The following is a 27407-nucleotide window of genomic DNA, read 5'->3' on the forward strand; positions in this document are numbered from 1 at the left end:
CAAAAAGCTGAGATAGAAATGATAAGCTTTCACAGTCTGTTGGATGTTCGTAGTAAATGAGAGTTCGGAGATTGGAAGAAAGAGTTAAGTGGATGTAGTAGTCCTACTTGGCCAGTGTAAGAGCAGAATAAAAGGAGGAAGTTGGCATGTGTACAAGATTTAAGCCAAAGGCGCTTGGTGGCACAGGTACAGGAATGTAGGTAGCGGAAATTGGGAGTCAGCCAAGGCTAGAGTCTGGTGTGCCTGACAGATGGGAAACGGGGGGAGCAAGGATGTTCAGAGCAGAGTAGAGAATATAGTTGTACAACAAGTCAGCCTCTTCGACAGACTTGGATAGAATAGTGGAGATGAGGAGAGGTGAAATGGTAAAGTGGAAGGATCGAGGGCTCAAAGATTTTGAAACCTTGGTGATAACTGGGCATGCCTGAGGGGGAAGGTATGTATAGTAGAATCTCAGTTATCCAGCACACATGGGGATTGGTAGATACCGGATAACAGTTTTTCTGGTTAATTGAATGTGTGTTAGAAACCTAGTCTAACACACACTCAAATTCCCCCACCTCCCTCCCCAAAGCACAAGAGCGGCAGAAGTCCTGAGGCACAAAGCCCTCCTCCCTCCCTCAAGCCCTAAAGTAGCAGAAGCAGGCAGCGTTCCTGAGCCGTGGCATGAACCCCCTTGCTGCCTCCCTCCTTCCCTCCCTTCCTTACCTGAAGCACAGCAGTCAGCAGGAGGCAGCCTCAAAACAGGCCAGTCCTGGTAGAGCCTTTCCTCTGATGTGCTGGAAGTGACGAATTAGAGGAAAAGCCCTGCTGGGGCTGGCCATGAACAGCATGTGCCTCCTTCTGACCGCTGTGCTTAGGATAAGGAAGAGAGACGGAACGAGAGAGTTTGCGGCTCAGGATCGTCACTTGCTTCTGTCACTTTGGGGCTGGAGGGAGAGAGGAGGGCTTTGTGGCTCAGGACCGTTGCCATGCTGGTGCTTCGGGGTAGGAGGGGTGTTTGTAGTTATTTCAGGGCTTGAGGGAGAGAGGATTTGTGGCTCAGGATGCTGCTGCTAGTGCTTTGGAAGACATTTTTTTTCCACCGGTGATTTTTTTGCCGATTGTGTGAAAGTCCCGGTTAACTGAGACCCTGTTAACCAATACTCTACTGTAATTATGAAGGATATCACATGATAGTCAGAGATGGGGAGCCGTGAGGTGGAGAAATTAGAGAAAAAGCAGTTAGAGTCCTCATGGCGGATCTATGTCTCGGTTACAGTAAGCAGGTGGAGGGATTGGAAGATAGAGGTCATGAATGTAGGATAATTTGTTGGAGGCGGAGTGAACATTCCACAGGGCACATGAGAAAGGGAGAGAGGAGGACGGAAGGAGAAGATAGGAATAAGGTTGAAGCGGTTACACATGTGGGAAAGCAGATGGCATGGAGGGCCTGGATTGAGATTAATATACCCACAGTGAGCAGAAGGAGTAGGAGAGTGTGTCAAAGCAAAGGGGAAGTGTGTTAGCAATGATGAAGACAGAAGGTACTCCTAGAGAAAGGAGAAGGATGAATGGAAGCAAGGGAAAAATGTTTGAGCTTGAGAGTAGATAATAAGATGGCTGGAGAATGAAAAGGAGAAGAATAGTGATGGCTTGTGGAGTGGAGGGGGATAGGGAGGTAAGATTGGGTAGAGTGAGAATGAGCAGAAAGTGAATTGGAGCCATAGGGAGAGAAATAGAAAAATGAAGCAACCATAGAAAGGAAGTTTGGAGGTAAGAATAGGCAGATGCTCCTTGTTCACGCTCTTTCGTTGTGCACCGGTGGCTCATAGCAAGAGTTTGAGAGTCATAGCAAGTGCGGTTTTAAGTAGGTTTGTGAGGTCACCCGAGTGCTTGATTGGCAGTTAACAGGTGGGGCTATAGCCAGCAGTAGGTACCAGTCAGAAGCAGCAAGGGGTGGGGCAACAAGCAGCAAGAGAGGTAGAAGGTGGAGAGGTTGATCTGCAGTTTGTCCTGGAAGATTAAAATAATTAAAACAGCAAACCATCAACAGAAGGCTTTCACGAATGGGCTTTAAGCCATTTTCTTTACTGAATATGACAAACTGCTAAAGGGAACTTGTTCCATAATATAGCACCTTTTGCATTGAAAATTGAACAATTTACAGTACCCTTGTTGTTTTTTACCTAAACATTTTGATTTGTTTTATATTTTATAGCCCTGTGCCAAAGGACAGAGAGAAATTTTATTTCAAATTGAAACAAGGGATTGAGAAGAAAGTGGTGATTACAATCCAGCAAGTTTCAAACAAGGAATTAGTTATTGAACGGTAAGCAGTGTTTTCTTTTCAGTCTATCCAAATTTTCTCTCTTAGGAGGAAAGTTATCAATGTGGGCTACTTTCATGATATGATACCTATTTACTAATAACTGAATTAACAGTAAAATAACAAGTTGTAACATTATCCTACGTAGATAACTTCCTCTCTTAGTATCTGACTTTGATTATAAGGGATATATGTGACATAATTACCTAGAAGCCGTATTGCAATAATTTATAAGTTTGAGATACAATGCTTTATTTGTCATCTGAAACAGTGGGGCTAGGGGATCCATGTGAAGGTAGCCACCACTTGCATCAAATCTTAATTGTTTTAACTTATCCCTTCTTTTACAAAAGCCAGCAGCGTGGGCCTGTGCGGTAAATGCTCTGACGCCCATAGGAATTAAATGGGTGTCGAAGCATTTACTGTACGGCACTTGGCTGCACGGCTTTGTAAAAGGGGGCTTAATTTGGTATTTGGCAAAGGAGACTAGTAAAATTATGCAAGGTTAATGGTTGTGATTTTAATAAATCTTAGGAAGGTGGAACATTATCGCATATTAAGACCCCCATGGACCGCTATAAATGCCGGCTTTTCCTAATTATGACCGGGATAGCCATGCAAATGATTACTCGCAATTGGAAGAATTGAGAGCACCTTAATTTTCCTTTCTGGTGGGTGAGCTTATGCTTAACTTATAAGTATGAGAAAATGAATGCTGACTTGCTGGGGCATAATAAGATATTCGAATTGGTTTGGGGTCTATTGGCGTCTTTTGTAGATTTGTTATAATTGCCCTTTATCTTTATTTTCCGTTGTTTTGCACCCAAACATCCAGGGGGTGGGTGGGAGCGGGAGGGGGGGTATATCTTTTGTTTTGGTATTATTCCTGATGGTAATATTGGATGGGGGAGGGAATTTTATTTTTGTATAGATTCTGATTGTTTATAAGTGCTTATTTGATTATTATTATTATTTGTATGTAAATTGTATTGCACTTTTTGTTGGCATTAAAAACTAAATAAAGTTAAAAAAAAATAAATAAATGTTAGGAAGGGCAGATGCCAGCTCTTTGACTTCCCAGTAGTCATGACTGTGAAAGAGACTTGCTCAGTGGGTCAGATGGAGCTAACACAGAAAAGCAAATTTTTTAATACATTCCAACAGGTGGTGCTCTTGCCAAGCGAATTATTGTGTACTTTCCAAAACCATAGAATAAATAGAGTAATCTGGTTGCAATGCTGGCGTACATAGAAATAAAGATCAGTAGCTGCCTATTCATTGGCCTAATGTCTTGTTTTTGTGTCATCTGCATTTTGCTTGTTGACATTTGTCCATAAAACCTTCAGCAAATGACAAAGTACTATTTATGAAATTCAGCTTTTTATTTTTTGTTTAAAATGGTGTATTCTATTTTGTATTTGCATTAGAATAGATATATCCCAGTACCAGAATGAATGCATTGCAAAGTATGGATTAAATATAAGAATCTTGCCATTAAAAATATGAGTAGAATTGCCAGTAGCTCCCATATCAGTCTTCTGAGACTCCATGCCAGTCAGTTTTTAAGAATATTGGCAGTGAATATGCAGGAAGTGCATCTGCATTCACTGCCTTTGTTGAATATAAAAAAAAAAGATTTCATGTTTGTTGTTTTTGGACATTCTGAAAATCCGAAGGCTTGGGAGTCTTTGAGGGTGTCCTGCTTCTTTTTTTCAAGACCAGCCTCTATGCTTTTAATCCAATCACTTCACAGTAAGTCAACTGAAGTATATGTCAAAATATAGGTCCTGATTTTATAACAGGTCACTATGTCCAAAGTCCAAAAAGATAATAATTTCAAACTTATTTTATAAAGGCAACAGAAATCTATGGTGTCCTTTTACCGTATATTTTTGGGCCAAAAAAATGGGCCAAAAATGGGGGTCTTGGTTTATATTTGGGTCCTCAAGTCTGCGCTCTCCCCTACCCTCACATGGACCTGTTGCAGGCCTCCCACGGGTTTAACTTAAATCACGGTGGTCCAGGAGTGAGCCGGGACAGGAACGATCCTTCCTGCTGTTAATCACCTCTCCTCTCGCCTCCTGGACCTGTTGCAGGCCTCCTGCAGGCCTGCCTTAAGCCCTGGTGGTTCAGTGGTGAGCCGGGAAAGGAGCATTCTTTCCTGTGTCCTGTCCCAGCCAGCTGTTAACCGTCCCGCCTCCCAGACCTGTTGCAGGCCTCCCTTAAGCCCTGGTGGTCCAGTTGTGAGCTGGGACAGGAACAATCCTTCCTGCTTCCTATTCCGGCCAACTGTTAACCATCCCACTTCCTTCCACCTCCTGACCCCTCTCCCCTCCCACCCCTGACCCTTTTCCAACATACCTTTTGAACCCTGGTGGTCTAGCAGTGAAGTGGGGCAGAAGCGGAGCCACGATAAATGGCTGTGCAAGTTCCCAGGGCAATCTCGCAAGACCGTGAAAACTTGCGAGACTACCCCAGGAACTTGCACAGCGTTTTCTGATCCTGGCTCTGCACAGAGCAGGAATGAAGAAAAATTACTTCTGCCCCACTTCACTGGTAGACCATCAGGGTTCAAAAGGTATGTTGGAGAGGGGTCCAGGAAGCGGGGTGTTTAACAGCTGGCTGGGACAGGATGCGGGAAGGATCACTCCTGTCCTGGCTCACCGCTGAGCTGGAAGCCTTCTCTCTGACATCGCAACGTCAGAGGGAAAGTTTCCGGGTGAGCCGCGAGACATGTGAGGAGCCGCTTGCCCACAGCTTTGGCAACAGAAACAACTGTGGCAATGAGAAGGGAGCCGGCCAGAAGGTAAACACCTGGGGGCAGCAATTAGCAAAACGCCTCATCACCCTCAAGCCTGCGGCCCACGGGTTGGACACCCATGGTCTAGTGTAAGGTGCACAATCACCGCGGGCCACATAAAACGGCCCATGGACCTTGGGTTTGACACATATGGCCTAGGCACTCTTGTCAAACATTTGATTATCTCTGCAAGATGACTAAGTCTAGGTCGGCCCACATCCCACCCACATCCCACCCTAACCACTCCTCCAAAAACGCCCCTTTCAGCTCTGGGTGCACAGTGGGATTCAGAGGCCTAAAATGTCCCTGGATACATCCAAAAAGCCATTTTGATTATCGGTCTTTTAGATTGTCCAAGTGCCGACTTGGGCAGGTCTTTAGATGTAATTAGGCTACTGGGGTGGGAGAGGAGTATTGATTACTCAATGGAAAAACTTGAAAAAGTGAAGTTTGTTTTTGTTCTGCATTTTACTTGAGCGGAGTGTTAGTTGTTTGTTTTTTAGGCTTTGTTCCTGTAGTTCTATTTGTCTTACAGATTGCTACTTTTTGAAGAAGAACTGCTGCTGCTTTTTGTAATGCTCTGCTTTTTATTAGTAAAAGACTTTGTTGAATTAAAAGAAAAAAATTAAAAATATAGGTTTACTCCTTCTTCCCATCCTTACCACCAGGCCCAGGCCCAGCGCTCATACCCTTGTCTGTGGCGCACCCAGAAGACCAAGCTGTCTCCCCAGTAAAATCAAGGGGAGAGTGTTTGGCTCCAGGAGAGCATAGCTGCCATCCCAAAAGCCATTCTGGACAGCTGGACAGGGGGAACGCTATATTTCTTCCAAGGAAGATGGCCATTTGTAACTTCTGACCAGTAGGTTGTCCAACTTATCTGTCAATGTTATGTACTATGTTTGCGGGAATGCCTCCAAATTCCTTGCCAAGAACGTCTTATCTCAGTTCTTTGCACAAGAAAGTACTTGCAGAGGAGCTCTCCAACCTTACAGAGGCCAATGTATTCAAATCCATTCCACCAAGAGAAAAGGGAAGAGATTGTATTCCAAGTACTTCCTTGTGACCAAGAATATGAATGGGTAGGGGGAGGAAATCACATCTTGTCCTAGACATTAGGGTCTAGAATAAGGAACCTGATCAAAGAAAAGTTCAGGATGCTTCATGGGCACCCTTCGCTCCATGATTTTGGCAAACGATTGGCTGTGCTCTCTGAATTTAAAAATGCCTATCCTCACATTCAGATACTTCCCAGCCACAGGAAGTATCTCTGATTTTGTGTGGGAAAATGCAATTTCTAGTGCTGTGTCTTGCCATTTGGACTTGTGTGAGCTTGCAGAGTCTTTACCAAATATCTAGTGGTAGTCACAGTTTTGCTATTGAAGGAGGATGCTTAGGAGTCAATACATAGAACTATTAGGGTGTTAGAGCTACTGGGATAGTTGATCACAGTCCCTAAGTCCCACCTCCATCCAGTACAGCAATTGGAAATCATAGGATCCATGCTAAACACAGTACAAGCTTGGTCCTACTTGCTGCAGGTGAGGGAGGATACTTTTATTGTCATCACTGCTCAGGTCTGGAGCAGCCAGCAGGTCACAACTTGGTAGATATTAAGGCTGTTAGGCCACATTACCTTCACTGTCCACATTATGCCCATTGCACGTATCTCGATGGCCTTTGGCCAAGGGGAATCTAGTGCATGCCATCTGGATAAACATCCAGTTGTTTTACTCACTACTTTGGTGGACAATTCAATTCAAGTTTGATCCTGGTTCTGTCATTACAAATTCCTCTGCCCCTGGGGTGGGGAGCTCATAGTCTTCACAGTTGAGAATGACATGGGGACAAATTTGTCTCCCTCCCCACAGGAAATCAATTTCCCCTGTCCCGTCCCTATGAGCTTTGTCGCTGTCCCTGTCCCTGCCCTATTCCTGTAAGCTCTGCCTTAACTGCACAAGCCTCGAACACTTATGATTTTAAAGTGTTTGAGGCTTGTGCAGATGAGGGTAGAGCTTGTAAGAATGGGGATGCTGGGCTTGATAAACCTTCAGCCTGTCCCAGTATGTCAGTTCTTATGTAATGTTCTCATGTCATAGTTATTGGATGCTAGGGTCCACCTTAGGGAGTCAGTGCCCAAGAAAAAGATCTGGGTGTCATTGTAGACAATATGTTGAAACCTTCTGCCCAATGTGCACTGGCATCCAAAAAAGCAAACAAGATGCTAGGAATTATTAGAAAAAGGATGGTAAACATAAGAACATAAGAATTGCCGCTGTTGGGTCAGACCAGTGGTCCATCGTGCCCAGCAGTCCGCTCATGCGGCGGCCCTTGGTCAAAGACCAGCGCCCTAACTGAGACTAGCCCTACCTGCATATGTTCTGGTTCAGCAGGAACTTGTCTAACTTTGTCTTGAATCCCTGGAGGGTGTTTCCTCTACGACAGACTATGGAAGAGTGTTCCAGTTTTCTACCACTCTCTGAGTGAAGAAGAACTTCCTTACATTCATATGGAATCTATCCCCTTTCAATTTTAGAGAGTGCCTTCTCGTTCTCCCTACCTTGGAGAGGGTGAACAACCTGTCCTTATCTACTAAGTCTGTTCCCTTCAGTACTTTGAATGTTTTGATCATGTCCCCTCTCAATCTCCTCTATTTGAGGGAGAAAAGGCCCAGTTTCTCTAATCTTTCACTGTACGGCAACTCCTCCAACCCCTTAACCATCTTAGTCACTCTTCTCTGGACTCTTTCGAGTAATGCCGTGTCCTTCTTCATGTATGGCGACCAGTGCTGGACGCAGTACTCCAGGTGAGGGCACACCATGGCCCAGTACAGTGGCATGATAACCTTCTCCGATCTGTTCGTGATCCCCTTCTTTATCATTCCTAGCATTCTGTTTGCTCTTTTTGCCTCCTCCGCACATTGTGTGGATGGCTTCATCGACTTGTCGATCATAACTCTCAAGTCTCTTTCCTGGGAGGTCTCTCCAAGTACCGCCCTGGACATCCTGTATTCGTGCATGAGATTTTTGTTACCTACATGCATCACTTTACACTTATCCATATTGAACTTTATCTACCTCTGTATCGCTCCATGGTACAACCTCACCTTGAGTATTGCATTCAATTCTGGTCGCCGTATCTCAAAAAAAGATATAATGGAATTAGAAAATTTTCAAAGAAGAACGACCAAACATCAGAACCATGGATGCATTGGTAGACCACCTGAGGTCAACCTTTATTGAGGAGATCTGCAAGGCTGCAATGTGGTCCTCAGTTCACACATTCATATTTTACTACTGTTTTGAATACAATGCCCAGTGTGACAGCTGGTTTGGTCAGGCAGTATTATTTAATGTCTGGAATCCAAATCCACCCTCCTTTACACCTAGTCTGTACTTAGTTTCAGGTTGATTGGTTTCTTAGGCCTTGCTATTGCAAGTCCTAGCTGTCCTAGCATTGGGTTGTTTATTTATTTATTTTTACTAAGCCTGGTAAAAAGGGGATTTTGAGTTATGAGAATATTATGCCTACTTGTCCTCAAAGAAAGCCAAGTTATTTTCCTGTAGCAGGTGTTCTCCGAGGACTACAGGCCAATTATTCTCACAAACCCTTCTTCCTCCCTTTAGAGCTGGCTTTTCCAGCTCTGTTGTTATACTGCTGCTCCCACACATCCCACATCAGGTGGGATGCTACCAAAGGCCTCTTAAAGATACAGTACTCTGTGCAGCATCCACACTGGGTTTCATCAGATGACATCACCCAGTTGTAAGAATAATTGGCTTGCTATCCTTGGAGAACACCTTCTACAGGTAAATAAATTTGTTTTCTTTGTTTATATAGACTGTCGTAAAGGCCCCTCAAAAATAATGGGCCGAGCCCTTTAATCTGTATCAATTACTCTCATCATAGAAATATAGAAAATGATGGCAGAAAAGGGCCACGGCCCATCTAGTCTGCCCACACTAATGACCCACCCACCCCCTAACTTCCTTGATGAAGAGATCCCAGATGCCAATCCCATCTTTTCTTAAAATCTGGCACGCTACTGGCCTCAATTACCTGTAGTGGAAGATTATTCCAGCGATCAACCACCCTTTCGGTGAAGAAATATTTTCTGGTGTCGCCATGAAATTTCCCTCCCCTGATTTTCAACGGATGCCCTCTTGTTGCCGTGGGTCCGTGCTTCCCATTCTTCCTTGGAACTCTCTTTTTTTTCAGCAGAGGATGTACACATTGGCTTTTATTCACATCCATTTCATGCTTTAATCAGCCATTACTTCATTAAATACATAGAAAATTGTCATATTTTTTACATGTTCTATAAGAAACATTTGACTTACATTTATTTCATGATCAGTTAAGATTGTTAAAAGACAGTTTTTTGGTAGGATACTGCAAGTAGGCCCAAAGGAAGTGATATTAATCACTACATTTCTTGAAAAGACTGTGCAAATGTGCTTTTTTTTACTTCAACACTCAGAGGAACCAGTATGCAAATATGTTTAATTATATTTATTTCTAGAGTAATTTTGTAACTGCATGGATGCATACATTGTATGCATGTACATTTCCCTGTGTGAATTCTGGCAAATTTTCTAAATGAAAGCATGGGCATATCTCTGCTTTGAAAATGAGAACTGGGAATTTATGCACATATGATTATACCTGCTCCTTAGTATGCACATATTTCTTAGGTTAATTTATGTGCATATTACCACTACTTATTTCTAAAGTGTTATCAAACATTTACAGTGCTGTACAGAAACATAAATGTATAGTCCCTGCTCCATACATCTTACAATCCAGTGAAGACAAACATAGGCATATGAGAAACAAGAGATTCTAGTAGATTGTTAGAGAAAAGTGATCAAGATGTAAAAGCAACCTCAGAAAGGTGAGTTTTGAAGTCTGGTTTTGAATATGGTTAAAGAGAGAACATACTGCACCAATTCAGGAAATCTGTTCAGGTGAAACAGTGCAGCAAAGCTGAAAGTGTGAAAGTTAGCAAAGGAGAAGAGCATATATTTAATAAAGTATGCATATAAATGCTATCCCTCTCTAACCTTGTTCCAGATCCCTTCCCCTCAGTCTCTATAAACTTATGTTATACAGTACATTCTTTACCTACATGTTGGGAGGGCATTTGTTTCACCTATTTCATAAAGGCAGTATATGTACTTATGGTATATGCCTTTCAGTGGTATAGCTAAGGCTGAATGGATCCCCTATAACACAATCACTCCCAAGATAGTGTGTGTTTGGGGAGGAGAGGGTACATATTTCCCAAAACTGTTCCTAAATAAATAGGCTCCTTCTAGGTGAATTGGTATTGAGAAAAGGTTTAATTCTTTGGTGAGCTAATAATGCCTATAATTGAGCCCACATCACTTTGGATGAATGGATTCAAGATGTAGTACAGAATAGTTGTTCCTGGGAATTCTTCACTCCTGTTTTCATTGGGTCTGAATCCCTGAGAGTGGTTTTTAGAGGCCACTCTGTAAAAGGTTCTTTTTTTAATTTTTTTTTTCAAATTATCTTTTGAATGTCTAGAGCAGTGATTTCCAACCCTGTCCTGGAGGAACACCAGGCCAATCGGGTTTTCAGGCTAGCCCTAATGAATATGCTTGAGAGAGATTTGCATATGATGGAAGTGATAGGCATGCAAATTTGCTTCATGCATATTCATTAGGGCTAGCCTGAAAACCCAATTGGCCTGGTGTTCCTCCAGGACAGGGTTGGGAACCACTGGTCTAGAGGTGTGCTTGTTGTGATCTGAGGTGAGGGCTTGGGATTTGTGTGTTTGTCTGATGGGGTTTGCTATTTCAAAATGTCAATTGTGATGGGCATCCACCCATGGGGGTTTTTTTTTTTTGTATTGAGCAACATTTGTTGTCATAGTCTCCCATGCTATTTTCTGACTGCACTGTTTTATGTTTCTGATTATTCTGCTCCTGGTTGTATGTTCCTTTGCAAAAGGTTCTATGTGTGGGTGATTTCAGTCCTGGCAAATTTTCAGGGTCCTGGTCAGTATTCCATCCGTTTAGTGGTCCCAAAGAGGTTTAGTCCTTTTCAACCTATCCGTGATCTGATTGGCTTTTCCATGGATACCATCCAATGGAATATTTTAGCAATCAGGATGATTTATTTCATCCCTGCATTTCTCGGAGGCTTATTTACATGCTTCTGTTGAATGGAATGTGAAAGGTATTTTCACTTCTGGGGAAGTGCTTTCTGTTCTGAACTCTGCCCTTCACCCTTGCCAAGCTCCCGTATCTCTTCTCCAACAGGATGGTGGTAGTAGTGCCCTTGTTAGCAGTGTGGGCAGCACAGTCCATTGTAAGCTGGATGTTTGATGAGCTGATTTTGATTTTTATCAGTCAGAGTTTGAGAGTCATAGCAAGTGTTCGTGGTTCAGGTTGAGCTTGGGCTGCATAGTGGATCATATGAAGAGCAATCTGAATTCTTTTCAGGCTTTGGGGTTTTTGTACTTTTAGATCATTTTGTTGCCAGAGTTGGCAGGGTTTTTATAACATAGGAATGGATGAGAATGATACTAGCCCAGCTTCATATTTTCTCATGCTCAAAGCTTCTATAATATGAAATTATCTTTAAGTGCAAGGTTCATGAGTGACCTACTTGGAGTTGTGCCCTAGGGTGAAAACTCAATTGCAGTGTCTTCAATATTCCTGGATGACTCTTAGGGCTTCAGGATAATCTGCTTCTTCCATTCAAAGTAAGATGGATTATGACTTGGTGGGCTATCCTCAAATGTCTTGGAAGGGAATGAACTTAGAATCCTCCATTTGGACTAAGTTCACTATCTGGGTCAACTAGCTCAAGGATCTTGGTCCATGGGAGTGGTCTTGGGGGAACTGTGGAACTTCAGGCTAGAGAATGACACGGTGACAAAATTCATCACTGTTCCCATCCTGCGGGAAACCATCTCCATGTCATTCTTTAAGGTAGACTCATGAGTATGAATAGGCACAACCACTGACCCTCAAGCCTTGCATTGAAGAATGCTGGTGTAGAAAGTCTGAGGTTGAGATAGAAACTGAAGAATGACATGGGATTGTTTCCTGCGGTTATCCATGGAGACGGGAACAGTGATGAATTTTGTCACCGTGTCATTCTCTAGGGCTAGCCCTATTGCATTGTCTGCTTCTGAGGGAAGCACATTTTGAGTGCTCTGATGTCACAATGCTGATTTGTGTAAGGAAGTAAAGGGGAAGTGGAGCACAGTGTTGGCTCAGGAAGCAGACCTCTAGTTTTATTGGGTGAAGCACATTCTTCTGCACTTTTAAATAGTTTCCATAGCAGTAAGTCTGTTCCCAAGTGGGGGCTTATTCAAGTTGATCTCTTCTGCAGGACCACACTGGACCCTGAAGAATGGGTGCTAGCAACTTCAAGATTGGTCATTTCCTCAGCTGCTGGAAAGACCAGTGATCCAGCAACTCATTGCTCTTATTCACCCTTGGCCAAAGGTCATGCTGCTTTGTTTTTTCCTCTGTGGCCCTAACACATAGCATTTACAAAATATTAGATGATTATTTATTGACAATTTCACTTTCTTAAATTATGCTAGACAAATTAGAATCCTTCCAAGAAGTCTGTGGCTATGGTATGCTTATCTATGTGTATTTTTGGTTTTATGAGCAGAGAGAAACTGGGAATCTTTGTTCTCATTACTCTGGGTGTATTCCCTCCTTCCAAAGTTCCTGAGGAGGGCCTTTTGTGGCAGGAAGCTTTCATATGGCTCAATTTTCAGAGCAAAACCAAAAACCTCCTTTGTGAAAGTATTCCTGAATGAACTGCAACAGTCCCAGAATGTGAAAAAATATATATGATACTAAAGAATCAAACATTCAAGTCTAATTGTATTATTGTTTTATCTATTTTTATTTGTATTTGTTTTTTAAAGATTTGTTAAGGAGAAATTCAGTAGAAGGAACAAATCAACAGTTGTAGTGAATGAACCATGTGAGATGTACCCTCATGTCAAAAATCACTGGTCTGCTGCTACATCATCGTCCTCCGTATTGCATACATCTAGAGCAGGGGTCTCAAAGTCCCTCCTTGAGGGCCGCAATCCAGTCGGGTTTTCAGGATTTCTCTAATGAATATGCATTGAAAGCAGTGCAATGCACATAGATCTCATGCATATTCATTTTGGAAATCCTGAAAACCCTGATCTAGAGAGATATTTTTGGTGGAAGATCAGGAAAGCTGAAAATAGTTGAAATTTTTTAAATTCAACAGCTATATTGTCCATTTTCACAATTAAACAATAAAGAATAATAATTGCTGGAGTCACTTAGCTTTTAGAGCTGCATTTTGATTTCTCCTCTTTGTTACTTTGACATTAGGATTCAGGCAAGTGCCTTGTCTGCAACACTTCTTTATTATGAGACAGTATTATAGAAAAGTTGTGGTCCTTTGTGCTCATCTGCTGAAAGTGTGGCCTAAAGCCACATATCTCCACTGGCCTAGCAGGACTCAAGGAAAGGAAATTGACAGCTAGAATTACATTTCTTCTTTTTTGTTAGCTGTTTCAGTTTGTTTAAATGTAAGAATACTTTGTGGACAGCTTAAACGTACAGATATGCTCATAGCCCTACTAAAAACAGTCATGAAAAAGGGTCAAAAAGCATTTCATGTATTTGTGCAATTTGGACCCAACCAGGCAGCACATAAGTTATATACCGGTAAATTAATATCCATAGAATATAATAATGTTGTTTTGAAAAGCAACATGTGGCAAACATAGAAACTACAACTGCTTTAATTTTATTTGTTTCTAAACCACAATAAATAAAGCACCTAAAGCTGCCTGTCATAAATGAGTACATGCTAATGTACTAAATTATTTACTGGCTATGCACATTGTATTTAAAAATTTGTACAATTAGATCATCTGACCATAAGCCCCAAAATGTATGGCCCTATAGTTGTTTAATTGAAAGATTCCTTCTATTTCATTTTTTTAAAGTAGGACCTCTGCTTAAATAACTTGATGCATCCAATTGCCCTTGACACCCAAGACAACGAAAATTTGTGAGATAATAGCGTCAAGAGGCCTATGTCTCTGCTGGATACGGATGCATAAACCATTTGCTAAAACCTTTATAATTAAGTTAGAGGAGTACTTGACCAACTTGATTAACCCTGATCAGGCAGGTTCTATTCCAGGCAAACGTTCTGTTAATCACGTCCACAGCCTGCCTAATTTTTTGAATACACGCTGCTGCTTAAGATAGGCATGAATACCAGGAATATCTTGTCAGATGAAAAGTCATTAAATAACACTGAAGTTATTCTTTTTATATTGGTGAACTCAAGTTGCCTGCATGTAGAAGCTGTATTCTTTAAGACTAATCTGTGTGTCATGCTGAGCAGCAGGGACAGTGTTAGACATGCTAGGGCCCAGGCCAGAAATTAAGGAGGGGACCCCCAGTTTCTCTCTTCCCTGCCCCTCTCCAAATTTTCCCACCCACCAAATGTCCTTCTGTCCATCATCTTTCCCTTCCTCCTCCTTCCCTCCCTTCATTTAAAAATTTGCTGCTCCAGCAGAAACAGGAATTTACAGCAGAGGGGGGGTCACAGTGCGGTAGAGGAACAGTGCCAAAGAAGCCGTGAACAGCGCTAGAGAATTGCTGCCGTGCTAACGACCCCTTTACATTTTAAAAGGTAAGAGGGGCTTCAGAATGGGTTGGGGAGAAGGAAAGGGCATCCCAGCCCACAGGGGCCCCCAGGAGCTGAGGGGGCCCAGGACAGCTGACCTGTTTGCTCTCCCCCCTCCCCTAACACCAGCTCTGGTCAACAATAATTATTCCAATTTCTTTTGTTAGATTTGATAGGGTCAAACCTATGAATCATCATATTTTCTCTGTTGGTTCAAGGTGACTGTAGTGTAAAGGCAAGGATCAGCACTAGATTTGACTAATGTCATTATCAGATTACTGTTAGAGATTTTGATGATGCTAAGAACAGGAAAAATACATTCAGAATTATATAAATCATTTGCTTTTCTGATGATACTAATGATGGTAAAATAAAGTGATATTGGCCTTTTTAAAATCTTGCTTTTGTTGTTTTTGGTCTACATTCATTAGCAAGTCATATCAGTGAAGGCCGTTTTTAGTACTAAATTGTATGAAAAAGTAAAATAAAGGAATGATTGGATACAGTAATTTGAAAGGAATGAAATGGTACTGGTTGGATATCGATCCTGTAACCTATGTATATTATTATGTTAGCATATCTGTTTAAATACGTACTTAAAAAATGTTAATGCAGAAGAAACAAACTCTTTTTAAAGGAAAGGAAGCTGTAGAACCAAAGGACACAATATGAAGTTAAAGAGCGTTAGATTCTGGAGGAACATGAGAGAAAAGGGTTCCTGGAACGTTGTCCAAGGGGAGTTGGTAGAAACCGCAGTGACAGAAAGGTATGGGATAAACACAGAGGATCCCTTAATGGCTAGAGAATGGAGAGCAAACATGGAGTGAGTCGGCTCAAAACAGCAGCGGAATAACTTTTTTGCTTCTCTGAAGATTGGGGGGGGGGGGAAGAGAGTAACCTGCACGTAACAGTATTTACATTTTCAGCATTCTGGGCAGACTAGTTTTGTTTTGTTTTCTATAGGTAGCAGGGTTGATAAGGCTTATGTGTGGGTGATGTCAGCTTATATAAGCACATAAGCATTACCTCTGCTGAGTCAGACCATAGGTCCATCACGCCCAGCAGTCCGCTCCCGCGGTAGCCCCCCAGGTCAATGACCTGTAGTGATCTATTACTCTACTACTCTATTACTTTACAGCCTTCTGTACTGTATAGTAACCCTCTAATTGTACTCCTGGATCCCCTTTTCCTTCATGAACTCGTCCAATCCCCTTTTGAACCCCAAAGTTGTACTCTGCTCTTCCACCTCCTCTGGAAGCGTATTCCAGGTGTACATCACCCTCTGCGTGAAGAAGAACTTCCTAGCATTTGTTCTGAACCTATCTCCCTTCAATTTTTTTGAGTGCTCTCTAGTTTTTGTTGCCCCTGCTAGTCTGAAGAATCTGTCCCTCTCTACCTTCACTATACCCTTCATGATCACTGATGGCATCATGACAGAACTGCTTTCCCACAGCTCAGAAATTAGCACGAAGTTCTAAGCTTGCATGGCTCTTCCTGAACACAGCAGTTTCATCGGCTCTTCAACTTGGTTTCCAAAGTCAGTACAGAGGTAGGAGGGATTGTATGCTTTATCAATCCTGCTGGTTGTGGGAAATATGTTACAAGTGAGCAGCATTGCTTTTTCCACTGACAAGCAGGACCAAGTTATGCACACAAATAGGTGATTCCCAAAATTAGAGCTGCTGAATTGGATATTGCTTTTGTCTCTGGAGCAGCCTGCATAGTCAAATGCAAGAGGTAGCTCACAGTGGCTGGTACCACTTGATTAAAGGTATTGGCCTGCACTGATACTTAGGCCCAGATACACAAAACTCACTGTTATTTAATAGTAGTCACAAAACCAGTTTTAATTGTTTAGTAATGAAATATTGCATCTACCGATGCTCAAAATGGCAAATCGCAGCTTCCAATAATTGTATGTAAATACATTGTAATGAGCTCATCAGTATTAAAATGAGCACTCTGATCAATGCCCACATGATGCACAAAATGAAGCACCGATTTTTAATGCTCCAAAATCTCTGAAAAGTCTGGAGGTGCCGATAGTATTAAAAAAGCGCTGAATAGCAGCATTTTTTAATGGGCATAGATGATGTGTATGTGTTACACTCAATCTGTCCCTTTTCAAAATTAATTAAAGGCACTTCTGGTGATGTCATGGGGTTGAACAGATGCTGAGCAGCTCTGCTCTCTTCCTCGAGTCTCCTATCATCAGTTATAATCTGCGCTTTTGATCGAGACTTGGACCCCTGCATACCTGCTCACGGTACCTAGATAGTACACTATTTTGAACACTGACATGGTCTCCAAACCAGTCCACAAGGAGTGCGATCGGGGCAAGGCAACTGAAACCAAGATGACGTCAGTGCAAAATCCTTCTAGCCCGTCAGTCAGCTCCACGTGGACAGCAGAGATAATTGTGGAAGTCACAGCTGTGGTCAAAGCCGTAATAGATAAAAAGCTGCAACAATTATTTGATAAAATTGACACTGCCCATGAGCGTATTGACAGTATGGGCCTCAAAACTGTGCTCTCAGGTGAGTGCCCTGGAGGATCGGGTGCATCCGATGGAGTCATGCAGTAGTAGGATGGAAAAACAACTAGCCTTGCTGACCCAGAAAGTGGATTACTTGGAAAATTGGACCCGGAGGCATAATTTGCGCTTGGTGGGTCTCCTGGAGCGGATCATAGATGCAGAACTCATTGAGTTTCTGGAGACCTGGATCCCTAAATCGCTCTCTTTGGAGATTTGCCATGGGAAGTTCAGAGTGAAACGTGTACATCTTTTGAAGCCTAAAGGCCTAGAAGGCTCCTGGCCTGGAGTGATCATTTTCAAAATTCTGAATTTTGCCCACAAAATAGCAATTCTGGAGGCTATTCGGGTGGACAAAGGACTGCTGCATGAAAACAAGAGCATTCTATGTTTCCATGATTATTCCATTATGGTGGCGGCATGCAGGAGAGAATTTATGCCTATTTGTTTACGAAGAACATTAGATTTGTGCTTCTTTATCCTGTGTGTTTGCGGATTCATCAAGAGGGCCGTGTGCAAACTTTTGACTCTCCTCCAATAGCTCTCACCTTCATGAACACTTTAGGAATTGTGGTCCCACCAGAGGAGTGCTGGCCACAGATAGTATCTACTGAGGAGCCAGCTGGGGATTCTTGATTCCTAGATATTGGTCATGTTGCAATGCCGTTCGTTAGTGATGACTGTTTGGACGGCCAACTGGGTGATCTCAGCTTTATGGAGAATGTATTGTTAGTATGCTTGATGTGAATGAAGGGAGTTTGCATGTGGGTTGGGTGGGTGAGGGATGGGGACAAAGTGTTATGTCCATTTACTTATGGCGGTAGTCTTTGTTTGGTGGAGAATGACTACCTCAGAGTAGGGCTTTGAGTCCTATGGTGTATTTGCAATGGGGCTTGGAATGGGATGTGCACTGAGAAGTGGGACACTTGGAGAAATTAGTTGGGAATGTATTTTATATTTAAAATTTCAATACTGTCTAGCCCTAGGCGGTTTACATAAGATCAAACATTCATAATACTTAAATCAATACAAAAAGACAAATATCAGGATTAAATTCACAATAAATCTTCAATCAAGGTGAGTCAGACCTTGTAAAAAGCAGTTACAAACATTTTGTGTTTTTAAGAATTTTCTGAAAGTTCCTCTTATCAGCACATTTCCTTAACTGTCCTACCAGCAAACTCCAGAACTTTACCCCAGCACAACAAAAGGTCATTACACAAGTTTCTACATATTTTGGATTAACATTGCCCCTCAGCAAAGGTGAATTTTCAGAGCACAAAGATCTTTTTGGGTAGTAAACAGTCGTCCTTTCCTTGAAATAATCTGAAATTGTACCGTACAAAAATTGATGACAGATCACAATCTTGTATTGCACTCTAAATTTCACCAGCAGCCAGTGCAATTGTTGAAGATAAGGTATAATGTAATCATTTTAGGAGCTCCTGTGATCAGTCTGGCGGGGATTAATTTGTACAGGGACGGGAGGGAGAGGGGGGGGTTGGAAGGGTTAAGCGTTTCAATGTCGGGGTTTTTCTTTCTTGTGGTGGGGCCTTAGGTAGCTAGTCTTCAAAGTGATAGGTGTGGGGAGGGGTCCTGTGGAGGGTAAGGCGCTGGATCCCCACGACTTATGCCAGGATTCTGCAGATTAAATTAAACTAAACTAAACCTTAGGCTTATATACCGCATCTTCTCAATAACAGTAGAGCTCGGCACCGTTTGCAAGAAATTAGAAAGGAGAACAGATACAGTATGGATTTGGAATAGTATGGAGAGGAATGGAATTTACGACTTTGAAAATAGCCAAGTTTTCAAATGTTTTCAAAATGGTTGGAAAGAGCCCAGATCGCGCAGTTGAATAGGAAATTTATTCCATAGCTCAGTAATTTTGAAAAATAGAAACTTCCCTAGTTTGCCAATGTAGGTAAAGCCTTTCAATGTAGGAAAGGACAATTTGAATATTTGAGTAGATCTGGTAATGTCAGATCTTACAGAATTCCAGGACAAGGGAATTAAAGGAGGAAGGATGCCATGCAAGATCTTAAATGTTAAGCAGGCACATCAATAATAATAAAATACTAGAGGTGCATGCGCTCTTGAAAATTCATGAGTGCTGGCCCCTGAGGTGTGCTTCTGTGGCAACATTCTAAACCTCAGGGTGCATGCGGGGGCTGGAGGCGTGCGACTGTGCTCTCTCTCTCTCTCTCCTAACTTCCCGGCTCCAGCGGCGTAGGCAGCACCAGTGGCAGCAACCGAGTGGTGGACAGCAGCTCCGCTCCGGCCGTTGACCCTCCACAAACCTCCCGGCTCCAGCGGCGTAGGCAGCACTATAAACACGCTGCTTCGCGCCCTTCTACTGCCGATTTCCTCTGCCGTGTCTCTGATGACATCATCGGAGACAGACGCGGCAGAGGAAATCGGCAGTAGAAGGCCGCGAAGCAGCGTGTTTAAAGTGCTGCCTACGTGGCTGGAGCCGCGAGGTTTGTTGGCGGTGGGAGGGTCAGGAGCAGGCCGGATGGAGCAGGACAACGGCAGTAAAAGAAGGGGGAGGGGCCGAACGGAGCAGGGAAGAGAAGGGAAAGGGGGGTGGGGGAAAATGCTGCTACTGTTTCTGCACAGGAAAGGGGGGGATAGGAGGGAAATGCTGTTGCTGCTGCATAGGGAAGTGGGATGGAAATGCTGCTGCACAGGGAAATTGGGAAAAATGACAGACAGCGGGAGGGAGGGAGACAGAAAGAAAGAAAGACACAGGGGCAGGGAGAGGAACAGAAAGACAGACAGAGAAAGGGGGCCAGAGAGAGAGTCAGCGGGAGAGGGAAAGGGGGCTGCTTTAGGGGGAGGGGTGTGCTTGGGGCAAACAGCTTTGCTCTGGGGGGGAAGACAGAAGGGGCCATGGAGAGATAGGGAAAGGGGGCTGCTTTGGGGGGAGGGGTGTGCTGGGGGGAGATAGAAGGGGCCATGGAGAGATAGGGAAAGGGGGCTGCTTTGGGGGGAGGTGTGCTGGGGACCTACAGCTTTGCTCTGGGGTGGGAAGACAGAAGAGGGCCATGGAGAGACATTTGGGGTGGAGGTGGGTGCTGGGGGGGAGGGGGAGACAGAAGGATACAGACAGCGGCCAAGGAGAGAGAGATAAAGAAACACAGGCAGACAGACATCTATTCTAGCACCCGTTAATGTAACGGGCCTAAAGACCAGTTTAAAATAAACCCTGGAAATTATTGGAAGCCAATGAAGTTTTTGCAGGAGCAGAGAAACGTGATCAAATTTACTTTTTGCAAAAATCAGCCTAGCAGCAGTATTCTGGATCAGCTGAAGTCTTTGAAAGCTTTTCTTGGTCAAGTTTAAATAGACCAAATTACAATAATCCAGCCTCGAAAGGATGATTGGTTGAACAAGGACAGCAAAGTGTTGTTCATGGAAACAGAATCTCACTTTCCTCAACATATGGAGACTGAAAAAACATTTTTTTTACCAGAGAATTAAGATGGTCGTTGAATGAAAGTGTTGAATCTATAATGACACCCAGAACTTTACTTGAGAATTCAATCTGCAGTGAGGATCCTGAAGGCAACAGAATGGACAAAGGCAGCTGCTCTAATTTTGGGCCAAGCCAAAGTAACTTTGTTTTGGACTCGTTTAATTTCATTTATACAGTAAGGGCCCAAGACTGAATTTTTGTTATACATTCTATTATATTCCCAACGAGGTTAATAAGATTCAAGTCTATCTCAAGGAGAACAAAGATATTGTCTGCATACGTAAATAGTGTTTCGCAGGGGGATAAACGGAAAAGCTTCAAAGTAGTCATGTAGATGTTGAAAAGGATAGGTGATAAAGATGATCCCTGCAGGACTCCACATAAAGACTTCCAAGAGGATGACATGGTGCCATTCATATTAACAGTATATGAACAAGATTACCATTGTATGGAATGACTTTGGGTGAATCTTCTTTACGGGTATGCTTGTGGAATGTGGTGGGTATTAATTTGCCAGTTAAACAAACCCAAGATATTGCAAAGTTTGAAAAAACAGAGAATGCATATTGCTTGTCTCCAGGAAACCCATCTGTCAAATACTGAACATGAAAAATATGCCCCAAGCATGTTTAGTATGGATTTTTTCCAGCAGCTGATAAGTCTATATGCACCATTCCAACATCTCAGGTCAGTTTGGGCAGCTTTAGTGCCCATTGGGATTATGATGCTTTGGCGGAAGTTTGGAATTGGGACATTCCTCCTCAGGAACAGATCTTGGGAGATGGATTATGTCTTCTTATGAAACATCTTAAACATCTGACCTGATAATTGCTCTCCAAGAACAGCAGTATAAATTCCTCCTACGCTTATATATATATCTCTGTATCATGCCTATGTTTCTGGCTTTGCTTCTCATGCTCAATGTCCTAAATGTCAATCTACTCCTGTTAGTCTGCTTCATATGTTTTGGTCATGTGAGAGGATACAAACATTTTGGTCCTTTGTTGGATTATATTTACATAAAAGGATCCCCTTGAGGGCGGATGTTCTGCTTTTTTCCCAGGTTCACTCTCTGGGACTGTCAAGGGGGGGATTTGTTGTTGCAAAAAGCTTCTTTAACTGCTAGAATTATTTTACTGTGGAGACAATCTGAAACTCCTACTATCACTCTCTGGAGGAATGAAATGTTTACATTGTTAAAATTAGAATACATGGATGTAAAAAAGGGTACCCAGGTCAGTGGGTTTAAGGCCATCTGGGCCCGTGTTTGGGATGGTTTGCCACACAGAGCCCATAGTACTCTGCTGAATTCTTGACACTGGAGTGCTTGGGATGGGGTGGGTTGTTTTTGGTCTCAATTTGTATCTTTAAGTCTCCATGAAGAAACCATGTGGATGACTTTACATTGTCTGTTCTATTACTGAACGTGTTGTAATTTTTTTGTATTTGGAAAATTTAATTCAATAAAAACTTTAAAAAAAAATTTAATAAAAAAGTCATGCCTGGCCCCCAACATGAACAAAAAAAAAATTGGCAGAAGGGATGCCCACTCCCTCCTGCCTCAGCCACCCATGCCCTCCACGCTGTACCTCCCACGCCTCCCCTCCCCCGACTCATCCCCATACCTTATTCATAAGATCAGCAGGAGGGATGCCATTCCCTCCTTCCGGGAGACCTGCCTTTTCAAAATGGTGAGCCTTCCCCTTCCTGTGATATCTGACTCTACGTGGGTGTGATTAGATTGGAAGGGGCAGAATGAGGCTCATTTGAGTTATTGGCATCACTTTGGGCTCCTTTTACTAAGCTGCGCTAGCGGTTTTAGCGCGCGCTAGATACTAATGCTGGTGTTAGTTCTTGGCGCGTAGCGTGGGGTTAGCGCACGCAGCAATACAGCGTGTGCTAAAAACGCTAGCACACCCTAGTAAAAGGAGCCCTATGTGTGGTTTCATTACCTTATAAAACTCAGCTCGGTAGCCATCCAAACCAGTGGCCTTCAAATTTGAACTCTCTACAATAGCTAACACTGTGTCTGCTTCCTGTACAGGCACATTCAGATCATCCACTTGTGCCAGCATAAGATGTGGTATTTCTAGCCCATCCAAATATAAATCCCCAGGGAGACCCTTATCATGTGTGTGTATGTGGGGGGGACATATAATTTTTCGTGAAACTCATGAAATACTGCATGGATTGCCTCATCTTTCATAACTCAACCCTTCCTTTCATAACTCATAGTTAATATTTTCCATCGATACTCCCTTTGGGAAATCAATCAGCCTAACATTCTGCTGCTCTTTGACCATGAGCATAAAGATGATATTTATAATATATCATAATCTTAATCATTCTTTGATGAAGTTGTTCATTCAAAGTTGCCTATAATGAGATGAAAGATTGTTTATTAGTTAAACTTGGAATTTTCCTATATCTCTGCCTTGCAAAACTTAACTGGTGAGTCAAATGCATAGTTTCTTTGTTCCTCAGTTTTCGTATGTGGTTAGTATAACTAATAATTTCCCCTCGAAACACTATTTTCACAGCTTCCTGATACAGGACTGGATCCTCCACAAGTTTCAATTATGCAGTTGATAATCCTTCCAGATTCCTAAGGCTGATCTTCATACTTTTATCAAATGATGGTTGGCTGACTCTTTAAACAATGCTGGAAGCCCTAGGTCCTGTTCAAATGTAGACAGCAAACAGACTTGGGGTAGGGTGGGGGGTCTACCGGCAGGAAGGGTTGAGCACCTTCCTGCAAGCGATCATGGGTTCTGTGGGTAGGAGGGGTTGGGCACCCTCCTGCCGTGATCATCGTGGGGAGGGGTAGACTGGTGGCCGTAACCGCGGCCACTATACTAATCGCGGCAGGGAGATCTCTTGTTGCAATTAAGTATAGCAGCTGCATCTACTTACCATGTAGGCCAGCATTTTGCTGGCCTACATTGTAAGCGTCTCCCGCTCTACTAGGGAGACGCATAGGGCCGCCTAGGTTCACCTAAGGCTACTGCCTAGCCTTAGGTGGGCTTGCGGGCCTCCCTAGGCTCCCGGAGGTACCTTAAATATAGACGATCTTCCTGGGGAGCATTATTTTAGAAAATATGCCTCTCGATTGGCTGATTAGACAGCTGTAGGATGCCTATAGCTGCCTACAATCGGGATGCACTTAGCAGAATCGGGGCTTAAATCCCCCTCTTCCCACCCCCAGCCCAACCCTGTAAATCATACGAAAACATGTATGCAAACATTTAGGGCTCCTTTTACTAAGTTGTGGTAGCATTTTTAGCACGCGCTGAAGATTAGCGCTTACTAACCCCTGCGCTATGCGGAAAAACTAACGCCAGCTCTATGGAGGCATTAGCGTCTAGTGCACACTAAAACTGCTAGCGCAGCTTAGTAAAAGGAGCCCTTAGACTAGGAGATCACCATCCCCCCTCCCAAGCACCTTAATTTATCCCAAATTAACCCTCCATGTTCTGTAAAATATTAATAAGATTAAGTATAAAAACACAATGGCTTATAAATACCATACAATGTTAATTCATCTTAAGTAATTAATAAACAAAATACATTACCATTTATCATTAAATAGTTTCTTTTAAAGAACAAGACAAATCATACCTTCTAGGACACAGTTCTTCAACTGCCGGTCGGCGGACCGGTGACGGTCCGCAAAAAAATTTTGCCGGTCCGTGAAGGATTCAGACCCCGCTGGAGCAAAAGGTGCCGGCGTCAGCTGACGTGCAACTTCCTGTTGCCGGCACTATGCCGGCACTCCTGCCTGCCACCACCGACTTCTCCGCACCCCCAGAAAAGCAGCGGCAAGTCTGTGTGCTTTTAACTTCGGCACACAGCTGCCCCTAGGCAGTATTTTAGCGCGGTTTCATGAGGCAGCCTCGGGGCCTTTGGTAGGCCGTCCCACATCGCATCATCGAAGCGAGCCGGCCTACCAAAGGCCCCAAGGCTGCCTCATGAAACCGCGCTAAAATACTGCCTAGGGGCAGCTGTGTGCCGAAGTTAAAAGCACACAGAGCTGCCACTAGCCTACAAAGAGGAAACATTTGCTGGGGAGGGAAGGGAGTAGGGGTGCTCCTGGACAAGGGAGGGGAAGGGGCTACTGCTGGCAGGGGAGAAGGGAAAAGGAAGAGAGTTACTGTTGGATAAGGGGAGGAAGAAAGGGAGAAGGTACTGCTGGACAGGGGAGGAGGAACATTGGAAGGAAACAGCTGGCAGGGAGATTAGAGGAGGGGAAGGAGTCAGGGTGGAATGGAGACATCAGATGAGGGAAAGGGGAGAGACAGAGGAATGACAAGGTAGAGAGAGATTGATGCTGGGAAGGGGGGTCAGATGAAAAATAAGGAAAGAGGGACAAAGATGCTAGATCTGGTGTAGGAGAGAGGGGCATAGAAAGAACGCAGATACCATATGGGAGGGGGAGGAGTAGAGGGCAGACAGTGGATGGAAGAGGCAGATACTGGATTGACGAGACAGAGGGCAGACGCTGGATGGAAGAAAGTGAAAAGACGATGAAAGCAGAAACCAGAGACGACAAAAGGTAGAAAAAAATAATTTTATTTCTATCTTGTGATTAGAATATATCAGATTTAAAATATGTATCCTGCTAGAGCTGCTGTTAGACATAACTGGGGAGTGCAAAGCCCAGGCAGTGCGTCTTTAGCTTCCAGCTGGCTTAGGGCTCTCTCTTACCAGGAGGCAGTTGCCCTAGTTGCACTCCCCCTAACATCATTCCTGCCATGTGTGACTGCGGTATTCTGTTAGCATGATATTTGTGTAGCATTCTGTAATAATTTGGCTTATTCAGTTTTGTTGATAGTAGAGGAGATATATGTGAAGGGGAGGGGAGACGGGGGTTTTGTTGATCTTTGCCCTGTATTATTTATATTTATAAAATGACAATTGTACAGAATATTGTTTCTCTTTATACTATAATAAAATATATTCAATATAAAATCATAACTATTTGAGGCTTGTGCGGATGGGATCAGATGGTTAACGGGACTGAGCTCGCGGGGACAGGGCGGCAATGGGGTTTTTAAAAATTTCAGTCTTATTAGTTTGCCGGTCCACGAAATAATTATTTTATTTCCGCCGGTCCATAGGTGTAAAAAGGTTGAAGAACACTGTTCTAGGACATGAACATTTGCATGAAGAAAGTTAAAAAAATTAATAAAAATATAATTAATTTATTATGAACTTTACTCTACTAAGAATATCAAAATTAATGAGATTCTCTTAACTAATATCAACCATGTTCCCAGAAATTATCCAATAACAAAATGAATAGTCATAAATCATTATTTAATAATAAACACCCATAAAGAATCTATTGTTAAACATCATCAAATGGAAACTATAAGGAATAAATGACACCATTATAAAGGCTCGCTTCACCTTAATCATAGTTAAACTTATAAGTACACACCAAATTTAATAAAATGAAAATTCTGAATCCATAGAAAAAAATAAAATAAAGATTCTAGAGTTGAAGTTAATTCATTATATTTCCTTATAATAAATTAAACCCAAATCCCACTATATGCATATCACTATAAATACCTAAAATGTAAACAAATTCATAGAGAACAAGAATCTCCCAATGGATTAACAAGACCATTTTAAAAACATAAAATTTACTATTATGATCAGTTAATTAAATATAAAAACATATTTAAACTTTTTTTGTTTTTTAAACCAATAAAAAGCCTTTATTTCTGACATGTGATGCTCATACTTTTCCAACATGGTCTGCAGATCTTCCTGTTCTTTGAGGGTTTTCATTACTTCAAAATCATAATTTGATGCCTGGACAGTTGGAGAACAGAGGTTAGTGCGACTTCGAGTGGGATTTCGCCTTGGACTGGATCCTCTGCTTCGAAACATTTTAATCAGATTCTCTTTTGTGGTGAACCCTTTCTTATTCCAAAGTCACAACAAAAGAATCTAATTTAGGACACATCTCGCGGCATACCTGGAATCTGTGTTTCTGATACACTGCTATATAGTAACAGAGGATCCCTTGAATATATTTTTACACAATACTGTTCTCTCTTATTTCAGCAAGTTTATTGTGTATAAGTGGTTTTTAGTTTACAATGTATCAGCATGCTCTGCATCACTGTATTTTATATCAATGCTATGAAACTTGTCCAGATGCATAAAATTTTAGTGATTCTTTTTGATTGTGAATGACACCTTTTGTATTCTTGTCTTTCATAAAGAATCCTGGAACTTTTTTTCAGTACAATTAAGGGGGAATTCATCAAAGGATGCTAAGCGCAGTAGTGCGTGCAACCACATTAGCGCACGCTAGCCACTAAAGATGCCCCTTATATTCCTGTGGGCATCTTTAGCGGTTAGCATGCACTAATGTGCTTAATACCTTTTGATGAATTTCACCCTCAGTGTCCACATGGCAAGCACATTTGTGTTTCTTAGGTACACTTTGCTCAGCAAAAACATGCAACCTTGGGTTTGCTGGTTTGGAGCTAACCTCCGTTGATAAAGGATGCAGCACTTGTGACTCAGCAGTCTGGTGACTAGGCAGTTCCCTTTGGCAGAAGAGGCAGCTTCTGCAGGAGTACACTGGTACATT

General features: G+C 42.6%; 1 protein-coding gene across 3 annotated transcripts in view; it reads left to right on the plus strand.

Moving 5' to 3' along the window:
* Positions 1-27407, plus strand: part of RABGAP1L (RAB GTPase activating protein 1 like) — a 978589-nt gene that overhangs the window by 173987 nt on the left and 777195 nt on the right. For all 3 annotated transcript variants that reach the window (XM_033916610.1, XM_033916611.1, XM_033916612.1), the window contains exon 8: positions 2201-2311. In XM_033916610.1, coding sequence (XP_033772501.1) covers positions 2201-2311 — 111 coding nt within the window. The remainder of the gene's footprint in view (positions 1-2200; positions 2312-27407) is intronic.

This window comes from Geotrypetes seraphini, chromosome 12 (assembly GCF_902459505.1).
Source record: "Geotrypetes seraphini chromosome 12, aGeoSer1.1, whole genome shotgun sequence".
Taxonomy (NCBI): Eukaryota; Metazoa; Chordata; class Amphibia; order Gymnophiona; family Dermophiidae; genus Geotrypetes; species Geotrypetes seraphini.